Here is a 15,024-nt window from a genome sequence, read left to right as displayed (position 1 = left end):
ACATCAAGTCTAAAGCTATGTACTTTCCATAACATACAATTAATTTTATACTCAACATAGTTTATTATCCAGTAGCTCAACACATTTAACTGTGTTGTCCTGCAAATAATATCTAATTTAAGTGTTTTAATTTAATATTCAGTCCCAAAATGTGAAATAATCTTGATTTGTGGGCCTCAGTCTGCGTCGTTGCCACTAAGCACATGTAGACAGTTATATTTTATTACCTGGATCCTCAGCAGAAGCCTCCTGTTGGCTTGCTCCAGCTTCTTCTGGCGGCTCTCCAGCTCCCGTGCGTGCTGCTGCTCCTTCTGCAGCCACCTTATGTACTCCACCGAGGCCTTCAGGATGGTGCCTTTGTTCCAGCGCATGTCGCTGCAGAAAGGAGAAATGTAAAAGATAACCTTTTACACAGAACCCCCTGATGTCGGCAGAATATCCTCCGTAATAATAATAAAAAAATAAAAAAAAACGGGGGGAAAAGTTTTAACACAGAGGTTTTTTTTCTCCCCTTTTTATGATATGAATAAGAAATGGTGATTTACACGGGGCAATTATTCATCCTTGGACATTACATGGGGACACTGAATGGGAATTTTAATAGAATAGTTAAGTAGCTATGTGGAAAGTCCATTCTCGTACCTCCTTGTTCGGTAAAATTAATCCTCGAGTAAAAATAGGTAGAGGGAAAATGAGCTAAGTAGGAAGACGGAGGAGAAAATGGAGCATTGGACTGGAGGTGCTAGAGTGCAAGTCATTCTTTTGCAGATATTATTGCTTTAAAAAAAAAAAAAAAAAAAAAAGTAAAGGGGAGCCGCAGTAAAATTGTCCTTTTCCACACGAGTGAGACGTTGGTCTGATCAGCGCTAATAATCTCTTTTATCTCGTGTTAATGGCGCGACGACAACGCCAACCTTCCATTTAAAATTTGAAGCAAAGTTCAATTGCGAGAGATGGCCGGTGGATTTTCAATTCGGCTCCACGCTCCGTCTCGATGTTCCAATTGTGCTTCAAACTTTGATTCAAATGGTGTGGCCTGCTCCTTTGCATTTGACCCTTTCCTCATCATTCATGCTTTGAGCTGAACTGCTGGGACCCAGCGAGAGGGATGTACAGCTCTTGGAGCGCCGACTACAATGGAAGTTCAAGTGCACCCTTGAAATATGACTGAAATGTGCTTGAGTACTCATTTGAATTCAATGAACAACGTTTAGAGTGTCTTTGTGCTTGGAATTTAATATGCTTCCCCCGCCAGACAAGGTCTTGCAGTTGACATGAAGTGAAGGCGAAGCATGGCGTATTGTTTCAATAAATACATTAAGATTTTGCAACTTACGGGTCGTTCGACTTTGGTATGAGCGTCCCCAGCTCCTTAATCCTGTAGTTGATGTTGTATCTTCGCCGTCTTTCAACTAAGCAAGCAGAACAAAAAGAAAAGATCAAGCGATGATTAGGACGTCGCTGCGCTAAAGGGCTAGCCATAACTCATATTCAGATGGTTAAACCGCGAGGGAGTTGAAAGGCAGCGGGAGACACTTACTCAGATTATGGTTGTCTTTTTTCTGCCTCTCTTTGGCCATCACTCTTGTGTCGTGTTCTGTCAAGAAAAAATAAATCACAGAGGAGGGAACGAATCGATTAGCAACGCACACTAATTTAGGAACCGAAAGACAATGAAACACAAAAAGCCACAAAAGGTCCAGTCAGGGGACGCACAATCAGTTGTTTTGAGGGAGTTCAGCGCCGGGGTCGGCCAATGAATGTGGAGTTTCCGTGCATTAGCCCCACATCACAGACACTAGCTTGACCTCCTTACAAACACACTGAATGGAGCCCAGTTTATCCCCTCCGGCATGTCTGGAGCTCATTGTGCACGAAAAAAAAAAATTGGGGATCACTTTTTTAAACTACCGCAATTAAGACAGTTTAGCAAATTCACTAATGTGGAGGGGGACAAAAATGCCAGCACATCCATATTTGTATTCACATTCTTCCAAATTACATAATTGGGGACCTGAGATTGGATTTCCCAATTTGTCTCTGTTGATTCAATCAAGACAATTTAAACTCTGTGTAACAGCCCATTGTCCTCTCCGCCCACACTCGAATGAAACAGATGGCAATCTACTTATTTGCCCCCGTTGAGAGAGTGAAGGGTTCTTTCGGGCATCCTTTCTATTTCCTAAATCAATTAGGCTTCTTTGCTTGATGCATGACATTAATAAGAACTGTCTTAAAGGGGCCCTTTGTTTTGTCGAAAAAAGTCTACACGTTTCGACGGCCTATTAACGGAACCAGTGACAAGAAGGACAGTGTTTGTCAAACAGCGGACACAAATGGGCTTAGACGTTTGTCTGTTTGTTTGCCTGACGCACGCAATTGGACATCGATTTTAACAGGAACAGACACGTTGCCTTTTTTAGCTGGCACACTTCGTTCTTTGTATCCACCCAGAGCTTCAAATTTAGAAGAAATATGCCTTATTTGTTTTGCTTTAATTCCCTAAAATGCCTTCTTCTAACAGGCGGAATTTGTGTGATTTTAACAGCAATGTGATTATTTGATTAAATGGTTAGTGGTTTGATCAGTGCTATATGGTATGAGTGCATACCTGCGTATTCCCTTTTTACAGTGAGCTTTGTGGGGTTAGATGTGGGACTCATTCCACCATTAGGGGCGTTCATACCTGGTTCACCCCCGTAGAGGTCCAGCATGCTGCCACTGAGGGACACCTAGGAAGGACAGAGATTAGGAGGGGGGGGAGAAAGAAAGAGAAATTGTCAGTCACAGGGGGGCAAAAACACTTGCGTTTGACAAAAGCCGCAACACAAATAGTTGTTTTGAAGCTGCTGTGTGGCTTTGTTTATCGTTGGTAGAAATGACAAGAGGCGAGTGGAGCGATCAGAGCCTTGCAGAGGCGGTTGTCAGCCCCCAGGCGCCTCTGGCTTTGGACCTCCCAGCGGGGGAGTTGTAGTATCCACATGTGTCCTCAGCAGGACAGGGCAAACCCAGTGCTGCTGCGCTCAGATCGCCATTGCTCATGTTGTTTCATAAAGAGTAAATAAAACCTGAACTTTGCTGAAACCAGGTCAATAAAGGGTCATCCTCCAACCTCCAACAGGTTCGCAGCCCTCTTGAGGTTTGCTTGGCCCCAGACTTAGTCCCTTGATCTGCTAATGCCACCATTTTCAAAACCCCTCCACTTGAAAGTGCTCCCTAACACAGAGATGTGCTCTGTGTTGAAAATAGCATCCCATTAGATGAAAAGGCTAGCTAGGTCAACTGCTCGGAACAGAGGCAAAACTGTTTTCCTACGGGTCTCTTCTCGTCTGGGAAAAGCGTGCATCGGTTCTAGCGATAATGACGGTCTTTTCACGGACTCGGGCGGGGGAGGGTGGGGGGTTGGAGATGTCAAGATATGGCGTGCTGACACACATGTGTGTCTAATTCGCATTTGTGTATTTATGGGAAAAGCGCTACAGAAGCCCACCATGCATTCCGCGATGCGCGCAGCCAATTTTCGTCCGCGACGTGTGTGTCAAATCTGAACTGCCAAGGCTGGTGGACGTGATAAGGCTGCATGTCAAGTCAAGAGATGGGAAGGAGTGGAAAAGTAAGAGAAGAAACAAAACAGAAGAAAAACTGCAGATATCTGCAGTCGGTTTGGTTTGCATGTGCATTTTTTTTCTCATTATCTCACCACCAAGATGGGAGAAGAGGCGGAGGAGGAGGAGGAGGAGGGGACAAAAGTGCTTATCAAAATGAAAGATTGCAACAATTCCCCTACTACTCCTATTGTAATCACTTCAGTCCCTCTCCCGTCTGTGTTCCTGGATGTGTTGACACGGCGAAACGACGTGATGCATCGTGCTGTATGACTAATTAGGACGAATTGATCCATTTAAGCATGGTATCATTTCTGAACAAGCCCATGGGGAGTGTATGCATTAGCCCAATCCAATGGCTCAGTAACTCTCTCCAACAAAATCTCTCGCTCCTCTGTCGCGCTTCTGTCCTCATTTGAAACCCACTGGCTCTCCCATTCCTCCTCCTCCTCTTCCTCCCCCCCATCCATGCCTTATCTTTTCCTCCCCTCCCTCTCTCATTCCTTCTCTGTCACAGTATCTGTTGTGTTTTGCTGCGTGTCACCTTATCTGCGTGTGTGAGATTCTTTGTCTGCCAATCTGTCTCTCTGTATTTAAGGAGTTAGGCCAGATTCCCAGTGCTCCCATCCCATAAACTCTGCCTGCCTCTGGCTCAGGTGTCGCTATGTTCTCCGGCCAAATGGACCCCTTGTCCCACATTCTTGCCCCGGAGTTTTTGAATTCCTTCGCGGCCATGAATCCCACTGATAATGCTCGTCTGTGGTGGCGTTTCTAGTCAGTTGTCTTCCCAAAAGTGGACCTCAGTTACTATTGTCTGTAAGTATGTACCTCTTTCCACAAACATCCTCCCTTTTTTTTAACTTAATCTGCATTGTTGATCGTCTTGAGTAATGGGAGAAATGTTGCTAAGCCCCAATGAACTTTGACTCATCTCCAGACTTAAGCTGACCCCAAACTAAGACAGGTCCCCGTTTTCCCAAGCAAGTCAAGCCTGCGCCTAAATGTTCAGGTGGAGGAACCTCACTTTCAAGTCCCCGTCATTAGTTAGGGAACTTGACATAACTGCAATGATGTGAGCAGGTTAACACGTAAAGAATTGTGCAAAAATCTATACAAGAGACCTTCGAACTGCTGTTAAAGCAGTGTTAATGTGATTCATACTTACATTGTTTTGCATCATCATGTTAGACTCCATGCAATCCAAGCCTCCATCATTAAAACCGGATTCGAGACTAATGAGGTCGTCAATAACTTCGTCCATCGGGAACTAAAAGAAAACAGTAATTTCAGTGGTACTCATGGACAGGGCTGATGAAGATCAATACTGTCCAAGTGGGATCTTTTGAAACATTCAAACCAAAATAGACACGAGAAAAAAGGGAGGGACCGGCGAGAGACTAATCCGATAACAGAGACGTTCTCCACCGCCTTGTCGTTAAGTTAGTTAGCGGTGTTGGCGGGAAAGAAAACATGTATCTGTTATCAAACTAGTTTCCTCCCTTTGAAAGGGTTCTCTCATCAGAGACTGCAAGTCTGAAGTTATTGATGAACACATCAGAGAGAGAGAGGGAGATCAATAATGGCATCGCTTTGTTTAGATGATTAGTTGGGGATACTCTCTCGAACCCGATCCAGATGGAAATTTTACAGGTTACTGATGCTTGTGAATTATATAACAGGTTGTGTTCAAACAAAGAGTCAGCTATGATTTATCTCTCTTAATGACAGTTTAAAGGGACTAAGACAGAATTCTTATAAATGGCGTAAGAAACTAACGTGTGAAGAATGTTGCAAAATCTACAAAAGTGATGACACACACTTCACCCGTATGTGAACCAGTCTATGGTTCCAATTTGTTGTCGCAATTTCACTCTTTTCCAGTCACTGCCAGGACACATTTTGACTTTTCTCAATTTCAGTTCCATATATTCAACAACATCAAGGTTTCTTTTCCCTGTGAGTCCACTCACCTCGCTGTCGTGATTGGCCATAGTGAGCAGGGTAACGGGGCTGTTGGGGTTGCTGCCGTCGCTGACGGAGGCCATGTGTCCGTTCCTCATGATCGGCGCGGTGGCCAGCTGCTGGCCGGGGGCGTGCGGGTGCGGAACGGCGTGGCCTTGCCCGGCCGAAGAGGCCAGCTTGGAGCCCAGAGTCAGGTACTGCTTGACCTGCTGATTCTGGGTCTGGTGGAGGTGGAACTTGGAGTTCTCCAGGTGGCTCTGTACCTGCAGCCAAAATAAAACCAGTTAAGTTAGTTTAAAAGTTAGGAAAATCAGTTCATCGCGCGTCGTTTCTCACGGCGCTGACTAAGACGTGATCACAGCAGCTGCCGGCTTCGCGAAAAGATGATCTAATTTTACACCGCAAATAGTTGCGAGTCAGTGTTTCCCGTTATTAGTCACGTATGCAGAGCAAATCTACAGACTCACAGCAGTACTGTATGGGCGTACATTCAAGCCAGTCATGTTTGACATGTGTAGCAAGTGTCTATGAGAGTTAGGACTCATTCTTAAGATCCTTTTTCAAGTAAAGTATTGCCATATTTTGTAAATTTACTATCAGTTTCTGACTGAAAAAGCTTTTTTCCCAGAACTGAACTTAAGTTGATAAACAAAAAAATGTGTGGTTACTTTCATATTCTATTAATCTGCAGTAGCACATACACATACATACAGCCAGCAGTCAAGATCGCCAAACCAGTGATAAAAGCCTTACAAATACGTTACATTATAAAACATCATATCACTGTTCAATAAAAACATTTGACCAATATCGATATCCTTACATTTGAAGCTCTGGTTGCGTCCCGCATCGTGTAGTAACTGCAGTCAGTTAAATGTGGCATTCTCAGAAAAAAGCAGTTAATCTTCAGATCGGTTTGTTTTGGTTGTAGCAGCAAGTGAACTTTAAAGATCCAGATCTGCTTGCTGCTGCTGCTGCTATCCTGCTGACTTCTCAGTGAGTGTCTGTACTTCCCAGTCCCCTACCAAAGTCTTATAAAGGGCCCTAAGTGAACTAATTAGGCCCAAAGCTGGGGGTAAGCCTTTATGTTGCGTAGCATGATAATCACTTCAAACACTGGACTGTCAGATCACCCAGGGTTTGATCACTGCTGGATATCTGCCTTTAGAGTCTGTCACTAATTCATGCGGACCGCCCTTTTCTGTCCGATTGACCAATCGGCGGCCGGCTCCCAACGTCCTCTGCTGCCTGCTCCAGGGGTTGTGGCAGCACAATTGACCCTTGTTCCCCAATGGGGGTTTTAAATAACTCTAATGCCATTTTTAACCAAGTCTTTTCATTCATTCACTGCTTTCAATGTAGACAGTTTAGTATCATCAGTTTCCCAAACAATAACTGCTGTAAAGCTATTTTGAGGTCTTAATTACTGTAGTTGAGGGCTATTTTCACCTAGTTTACTCACTATTCTGGAGCTTACAAAGAAGCTCACTGTTTGTTACTTGCTTTATTAGTTTATGTCCTGTAGAGTATTTTTGGGTGTACTTAATAATAATAATACATGTAGTGGTATTATTACGTTAGTCTTGTCAGTTGTTGATGCTCATCTTGTCTGTGTCTTTTACCCAGATTTTTTTTTTTTTTTAACTTCCTCTAAAAAGTGTTCCATTCACTGATCAAAATAGCTTTATGGGCTTGCCTGAACTTTATTCATAACTACATGAATATTTTTTTTCCATGACTGACCTCAGCTTATCAATTAAAAGTAGAAGAAAGTCGGATAAGCAGCAATGCATTTGTCTTACTTTATCAGATTTAGTAGGGCTGGGCGATATGGAGTAAATCATATCACAATATTTTATCAATATTGCAACGATATTATAGGGTTGACTATTGGTGCTTTTACAAAATATTTGAGACATTTAACAATGAGATTTTTGATAAATAATCATCAGTAATGTAGATATAATGACTAAGTGGGTAAAGGGAAATAACAGAACAGCTAGAACAGTTTGGTAAGTTCAGAGAATTACATCACTTTACTGTAATGCAGCCTTTAAAACCAGGAAAAGACAATAATCATGCCACATTACAATATCCAAAATCTAAGACAATATTTAGTCTCATATCAAAATATCGATATGAAATTGATATATTGCCCAGCCCTAAGATTTAGTAGACTATACAATATGACTTAACTTAATAAGTATAATTGATAAGTAAAAGATAATATGATATTAAAGAAGAAAAATTGTTTTCATTATCTTAACCATCTCTGCTCCCATATTAATAATGTTACTTTTAGAGCCCCCAAAACAAGTGTCATCTATAAAGTAAAATCACAAATAATCAAAGCATTGAAAAGCGAGACTATAACTTTGCTAAACAGCGGCCACTGCAGCTTTAGTGACAGATTAATGCTAAACAGTAGTGGTTAGCTAAATGCTAAGCTACAGTAGCACAAGTGGAGCAGAGTCATAAAGTCAGCTAACTCACTCAGTAGCCTAATGTCTATTGTACAGCTACTTTTTGCTAGGTATGCTGACATTAGCTTACGTTATCGGCTCAAATAAGGCTTTAACAACAAAACCGTGCATGAATTCATTTGAGTAACTGTGTTTTATTGCTTGTGATTTATAACTTTTCATTTTTAAGAGGAAAAAAATTGTCATTTTTTTTCTCTCAAAACTTACGAATTTGCTGGAATTGATTGATTGATTAGCTAGCTAACAAGTAGCCTGTTGTGTTTTCAGACTTCTAGCACCAATGAGGGTTTTTATGGGTTAAATGTCAACGAACACAACACTGCTAAAACCATAGGGACTTTCAGCTATGGCATCTCTGCATTAAATTCTCCCCGTCAGCTAAACTATAGCTACGCTTATTCACCACTCATCCACCGGGACTACAGGCTCGTCACAATACTCAACTTGTCAGTATGCGACTGAGAGCTCTTATCTGACTTCTCCAGGCCAAACAAGATGCCAGTTGTTAGCCAATCAACATTTCTTTCCACTACGGATAGCAAGAGGGATGCCGGGGCTGCTACACACACACACACACACACACATACCACATCTGCTTTGTGTGTGTGACAGCGCCGCGGTTTGTCCTGGTTTCACTTCAGCTTTCTCACTACTGTAAATGCCGGAGACACGCTTGTTATCCACTTAAGGGAATCTGATTAGATTTGAGAGGTAATGGCGCTTCAGTCACCGAGGCCAACCCCGACAATGGCGGGCCTGTGTATGTGTGAAACGGACATGCTGAAAATTATCAATGCCCGGCATACACATGGGACAGGAATGAGATAAGAATCTAATCAATCACGGATCAAGTTTGGGATTGCGGAGGCTATATTCTGATGTTTGAGACACTCGCGTTCTTCTCTTTCTCAATACGGCTACCAGCACCTGCTTCAACAAGTGAGGCAGTGTTTGAGGTTACTGGTGGAGAAGAGGTCAAAAGGTTCACTTTCCATTTGCACACATTTGCACAGTTTATTCCTGACATGCAAGCCTTTTCGCAGAGCGTATACCGGCAAAAGAAATCCCAATTCACTGATATCAAAGCAATGCATTTGATTTTCTGGACAGCTCCTGATACTTTTGCACGGCAACAAAATAATATTTGTCCGGTTTGAGTTTGCACTTCCTGCGTCCTTGTCAAAAGATATAATAAACTTGACCGTGATTAGCAGATCAGCTGCGTCTCCCTTAACTTCATTAACTTAATTTAAATCGCTAAAATAAAGATGCCAGCACCAGACTGCCCTCATTCAACACGCACAGCCTATCTCTCTCTTTTTTTTCCCCAATCAAACCTCTCCTAATTCTTTCACTAACATAATTTGTGTGCGATAATTCGATCACGCAAGAATGCAAGCAGGTTGATCAGATCCAACAAATACTCCACTATGCTCCGCTCAGTTACATCACACACGTGTTTTTTCCAGCTGTTATATAGAATATGTAGTATCGGATTCATGCAAGCAAGTGCACATACCTTCAAAATAAAATAACCGTTAATCCTGCATTACAGCACATACAGTATATTCTCAATTCAAATCACAAATTCTCCACTAAAAGATAAAAACACAGCTTTAGATTATAGATGCACAATGCTAAATCTTAGAGTCCAGTTTAATGTATTCTTTCTTCAGCCTCTATTTGTGAGATACATTTAATAGTGGTGCGATTTACCTCCAAGTTTAAAGTCCCACTGAGAAAATGCTGCAATCACACTGCCATTGTAACAGACAAAACTCACAGGTGTTCCCTCTACAGGAAAAGCTGTTGCCTAACTCAGTTTCAGTCTTACCCAAGTTCTCCTTTCACTTCAGAAAAATCCAACAACTTATGAAACACTGGGTGATGGTGACAGTAAGTAGCTGTACAAATTACGGACAAAACCTCGTAGGAGGTTTGGATTCGTTTCTGCAAAATGTTGCATTTTTATAACATATTGACATATTGAGATTAGCAATGCTCGATTATCCCTTTTTTCCCATCTTGAATCTACGCAGATAAAGATGAAAGTGGAACAAAAAACCTTCCCAGACATGCTTACTGTGATTTTGCTGAGCCTGCTAACCAGTAAATAGCTGTAACCGCACCCCCTAGATTGTGAAATGTGAGGGAAGATAAGACAGGGATAGCAAACTGATCACAAAATGTGCATTCCACGCTGCCTATTCACTTGGTTGTAAGTGCACGCTTTTTTTTAAAAGCACAATTTCTCTCGCATGCAAACACACACACTTTTCTATATCTGATCTCATTCCGATTCGCCTCAGCCTGTAGCTGAGTCGCTCCCCCCCCTCCCTACCTGTAGAAGCTGGATCTCTGTCAAGGTGATCACTTTGACCACACAACAGCGACTCATGGCTCCCAGAGTGGCAGCGTCTCCCGCCACAGGAGCTGCAAATTCTCACAGAAGAACATGAACTGTCACGGCTTACAGCTGTGTCTCACCGAGACAGGAGAGAGAAGAAGAGGAAGAAGAAGAAGAGAGGTGCTGCAGCCTCCTTCCTGAGCTTTTGCAGAAATATCGGAAAGGAAGGATGACACATCAGCTTATTTGGGAGCCGCACGGGCCGTTTCCTGTGTGTGCGTTAGTACGTGTGTGTGTTTTTGGTCAGGAAAAAGGCCTGACAGAGGCAGAAATACAGATGGCAGTTAGGGGGGTTGCGTGAAATAAGTTGACAGAATGTGAGTTCCTGCTTGTGGATCACCACACTTTCCTTCCTGCAGAACATCCAGCCCAGCTCAGCACATTCTCCCAGGTTATCTTCCATGACACCCACTTCCCTTGGAGGGCTTTCTAACCATCAAACTCCAGTCGCGGCTGCAACTGGGGAAACGCACCGAAATGTAATCTGTGCATGTGTGCAAATATACTAAAACACACAGATGTGCACTCACACAAGTTGTTATCATGTCCCAGTCACTGTCAGGCCACAACAAAGGGAGATACAGAGCTTCCCAGAATGGCTCTCAGAGAATTCCTGGACACAGCAGAACTGAACGGGGGTCATCATTGCAAATCCTCCCTGTAGTCCCAACCTTTAGATAATAAAAACAATCAGCTAAACCAGAAGCCAAGGACGTATTAAATACGGAGAAATGGAGTTGAACTTTAAAATCCTACTTCAGTTGGCAAAACAAATCAAGATAGTTGAGACATATATGTTAAAGGTACAGTGTGTAGGATTTGGTGGCATCTAGTGGTGTGGTTGCAGATTGCAACCAACTGAGTAGTCCTCCATTTCCAAGACTGCGGTAACATGAGCCGCAGAGTGCAAAACCGTGGTAACGCCGTTCGCCTTGCTCAGAGGCCATCCTTACCATAATAACACCACTTTAGGAGCAACCGAAGTCAGACGGCGCTGGCGGTACCACAGTTTCACAAGCGTTTCGGAGAACTACAGTGGCCTTCAGGTAACGTAAAAATGCAAAAGGCTCTCACTATAGCCAGTGTTTGGTTTGTTCGTTCTGGGCTACTGTAGAAAAATGGCGGAGCAACATGGCGGACTCCGTGAAACGGACCCTCTCCCTATGTAGATATGAAGGGCTCATTTTAAGCTAACGGAATCTAAACTATTCTTAGTTTCAGGTGATTATAATGAAAACATAGCTATGAATATTATATTCCATTTCTGCTAATAGATCCCCCGAAACGTTACACACTGTTCCTTTAAAGCAAATGCTCATTTTGTTTCACCTGCAAAAAATGTTAGCAGTACAGCTAACAAAGCTAACACTGAATACTGCTGTGTTTCTACCTTTCATGGTAGCTGGATTCTCGTGATGTCACGAGATCACGCGAGAAACACGGGATCACATATCACACGACATCCATCTAGTCAGGCTTCAAGTAATGGGTTTGTGTTCGGCAAGCCAGAGCACAGACCAATCGGCGTCCTGTGAGGAGCTACTGGCAGCTACGGGCGTGGCTTTCAGGTGTGTGTGACGACACGGAGAGGCGACTGTTCGTTCTAAACAACCTCCTGAAGAGGTTAGCGTAGATGCTGCAATGGCATCAGTTATATCAGAACTGGAGAGTATTTCTTCATTGAAAGAAGGGGCGAGGATGGCATGTCTTCGCTCTTCTCCCGACTAGTATCGGCAATAGTTTGATTGACAGATGGATCATCCAATCACCTGCCATGTATTTTTTTTAAAGTGCCTGACCTTTAACAAACAGTTTCCAAAGACGGCTTCTCAGATGGTTCTGTGTAACAAACCATCTGGTGCGTCAGGTGAGGGTGTTTGTATCCTACCTGCATTTACCTGGCCTATGGAGATTAGTTCCTGATTTTAAGCCTAGATTTTAGCCGACTGTGTCCAAGTTCTTTTGCTGCTGTTTGAAGGTCAACGGGTCCATGTATCTGTTGCTACATGCACATCACTCTGTTTTGTATTCTTACAACTCCACCATTACCCACGTGTATATTTGTCTGCTTCTTGTTTATTTGATGTCGGCCATGTGTACGTACGCGATCTATCAGATCTCGCCAAATTCCTAGCTGGCCATTTTTGGCTCATCTTGGGGCGAGCCACAAGTGCTCACCTTTGTTAGTCCCCCTGCATGGCATGTTTTAAACATCAGGGACTTCCTGTAAGAGTTGGCCTGCTTCTGAGACAACACTTCAAAGTGCAGCTCCCACATCTGAGGACTGTTTTATCCTGCTAGAAAAGGAATGCATAATGGACACGGCACCACTGCACTTTTAATGATTCTCATATGAATTAAATATTATAGCCATTTTAACTGGATTGCACGTGAAACCGTGTGAGTGTGTGTGTGTGTGTGTGTGTGTGTGTACTTGTTACCTTGATGAAATATTGAATTTATGAAAATGGTCGGCCTCCACATTGGTGTTAAAAAATAATCAAAATTCATACTTAGAGTAAAGAAGGGAAATTACTGAAGTACCCAATGGACTTTTGATTCTAATAAAACATAATTTTACTGTATTTCTCACCAAAACACACTGATTTTAAATGTATTTCCTACCTCGTAATAAACATTTGCGAAACAAAATACAAATGATATATCATATATTTAAGTAGTAAATCTTTAAAAGAAAAAGACGCAAAGCTCCTTAATAGTTTGGTAGACTACTTAGTAAGAAAACAGCTTTTTCTTTGGTATTTTATTTCATTTCATGGCTACAAAAGTGTCAGAAAAGTGTGTTATTGCTTAGAAAACAAGTTTGTTTTGCAGCAAATAGTCGTCTTAGTGCTAAAGTTCTATTTTTAATAAATGTTAAAGTTATCAAAAAGATAAATATATGATGTACTTGAGTAGACATACCTTAAATAACATACTAAAGTACACTAGCAAAGTATTTCTACTTTGTTACTGACTAATTTTCTTCCAACTTTACAAATGGACATTACATAACATGACAACAGTTGTCAACAGAGAGCCGAGTGAGAAGGAGGATGCAGTTCAGCCCCGTCCTCTACGTCAGTGCAGAGGAGATGTGATTAGTCAAAATGGAATAATACAATTTTTGCTTCTAAATCGGTCGGAGCACGTTATTCTCTGTGAGCAGTGAAAAGGAGCCTGTTCACATGGAGCACCTGAGAGATCGTAGACCCTCTACACACACACACACACACACGCATGCATGTGCACACAGTCCCTCACAGAGACGCATACACAAACACTAATGAATGTCCTGTTGACAGTTTAGCTCGTGGTACTGTATGTACAGTATGCCACCTAAACAAGCGAGTGTGTTTATGTGCGTATCAGTGTCTACTGGTTTATTCTTTAGCCTCTCTAGTTCACTTGGATGCAATACTGTGCAAACACAGCCCAAAAAGGTTTTCTGAATTTCAACAAATGTGAACATCAGTTACCGTTTGATGAATAACTCATAGTTGTTTACCAGTCACAATTGTTATCAACATCTATGACCCAGCTTTCAAATACAATCATGCCCTCACATGCATGACTAAATGCTCGTTAGCTAACGCCAAGCTAATGAAGTTAACCTCAGATGATAAGATTTTAACATGTTGAATGACGTAGACTGGGCCTTCGAGCAATTTCAAATTACAGTGCAGGTAGCAGTCTAATGTTTTGTTCAGGAATAATTCAAGAATTCAACCAAATATCCCATGACAGATACTAAAAAGACGAATCAAAACGCATTTTAGACGCAACATAATCGCATACAAAGTCAATAGAGATAAGCAAGGGGGAGCGTATAAATGTAAACGTCAGTTCCCTGTATGAAAGGAGAAGGAAAGGGCTGTCTGACGGCAAGATAAAGCGGTGAAAATATTTTAAATATAGCGTACACTTAAACGGATATCGTTTTTTCAGGTGTCTAAAATGTGTTTTCCTGTCGTCCTCGTCCACAGCAATGTATCGCTTTGCTCCGGTGCCCCTGTCTGCTTCTCCGAGCTGGGGGCGCGCCGACCGCCATCTACTGTAAGTAATACACCTACTATGGATGAATACCTCATACAACCCCATATACAAAGCATCCAAACAATCCCTTTAAGCAAAAAGTGTGCACTTTTTACAATGCTTATTGAATCGACTTCATAAATATGTCAGGGACTAGAAGGAAAAGAGGGGACACTGGAGTAAAATAACAAAGAACTGAAGTTCCTGGTGAGTTCTGAGAACATACATTGCTAGATAACTATCTAATATACAGTTGGTGCATTTGGGGAAAAGAAACGGACAAATTCACACAAAGTCTGAACACATCTTTAGTAGGTCTTTAGTCAGCTTTGTCACCTAATTATAGCATGATTTATCACATACTACTGTCCTATTCTGTGCCCACACCTTAAAGGCGTAAAGGTGCATGTAATTCTTTAAGTTAAAATATTAAATCACAAAATTTGGATTCACGGTGATAAAAGGACACATAAGTCAACAAACAAAGGGGAAATGGGACCTTATCTTAAACGTTTATAGGCAGGTCCAAGCC

At 42.2% G+C, this 15,024-nt stretch overlaps 2 protein-coding genes across 7 annotated transcripts in view; one reads left to right on the top strand and one right to left on the bottom strand.

The window, feature by feature from the left end:
* LOC119482849 (aldo-keto reductase family 1 member B1-like) overlaps nucleotides 1–15,024 on the top strand; it is a 145,324-nt gene that overhangs the window by 80,972 nt on the left and 49,328 nt on the right. The window lies entirely within an intron of this gene.
* tfec (transcription factor EC) overlaps nucleotides 1–15,024 on the bottom strand; it is a 52,909-nt gene that overhangs the window by 2,681 nt on the left and 35,204 nt on the right. The window contains exons 1-7 of one of the 6 annotated variants that reach the window (XM_037760735.1): nucleotides 10,392–10,600; nucleotides 5,576–5,830; nucleotides 4,771–4,872; nucleotides 2,612–2,732; nucleotides 1,541–1,597; nucleotides 1,337–1,412; nucleotides 228–375 (exon numbers count right to left, since the gene is read on the bottom strand). In XM_037760735.1, the coding sequence (XP_037616663.1) occupies nucleotides 228–375; nucleotides 1,337–1,412; nucleotides 1,541–1,597; nucleotides 2,612–2,732; nucleotides 4,771–4,872; nucleotides 5,576–5,830; nucleotides 10,392–10,448 (816 nt within the window). In that variant the 5' untranslated portion in view covers nucleotides 10,449–10,600. Of the gene's footprint in view, nucleotides 1–227; nucleotides 376–1,336; nucleotides 1,413–1,540; nucleotides 1,598–2,611; nucleotides 2,733–4,770; nucleotides 4,873–5,575; nucleotides 5,831–6,390; nucleotides 7,421–9,766; nucleotides 9,838–10,391; nucleotides 10,601–15,024 lie in introns of those variants that run through there. The other 5 variants (XM_037760737.1, XM_037760734.1, XM_037760736.1 and 2 more) reach the window with 5 other exon arrangements.

This window comes from Sebastes umbrosus, chromosome 23 (genome assembly GCF_015220745.1).
Source record: "Sebastes umbrosus isolate fSebUmb1 chromosome 23, fSebUmb1.pri, whole genome shotgun sequence".
In the NCBI taxonomy this organism is placed as follows: Eukaryota; Metazoa; Chordata; class Actinopteri; order Perciformes; family Sebastidae; genus Sebastes; species Sebastes umbrosus.
This window is presented reverse-complemented; position numbering and strand designations above follow the sequence as displayed.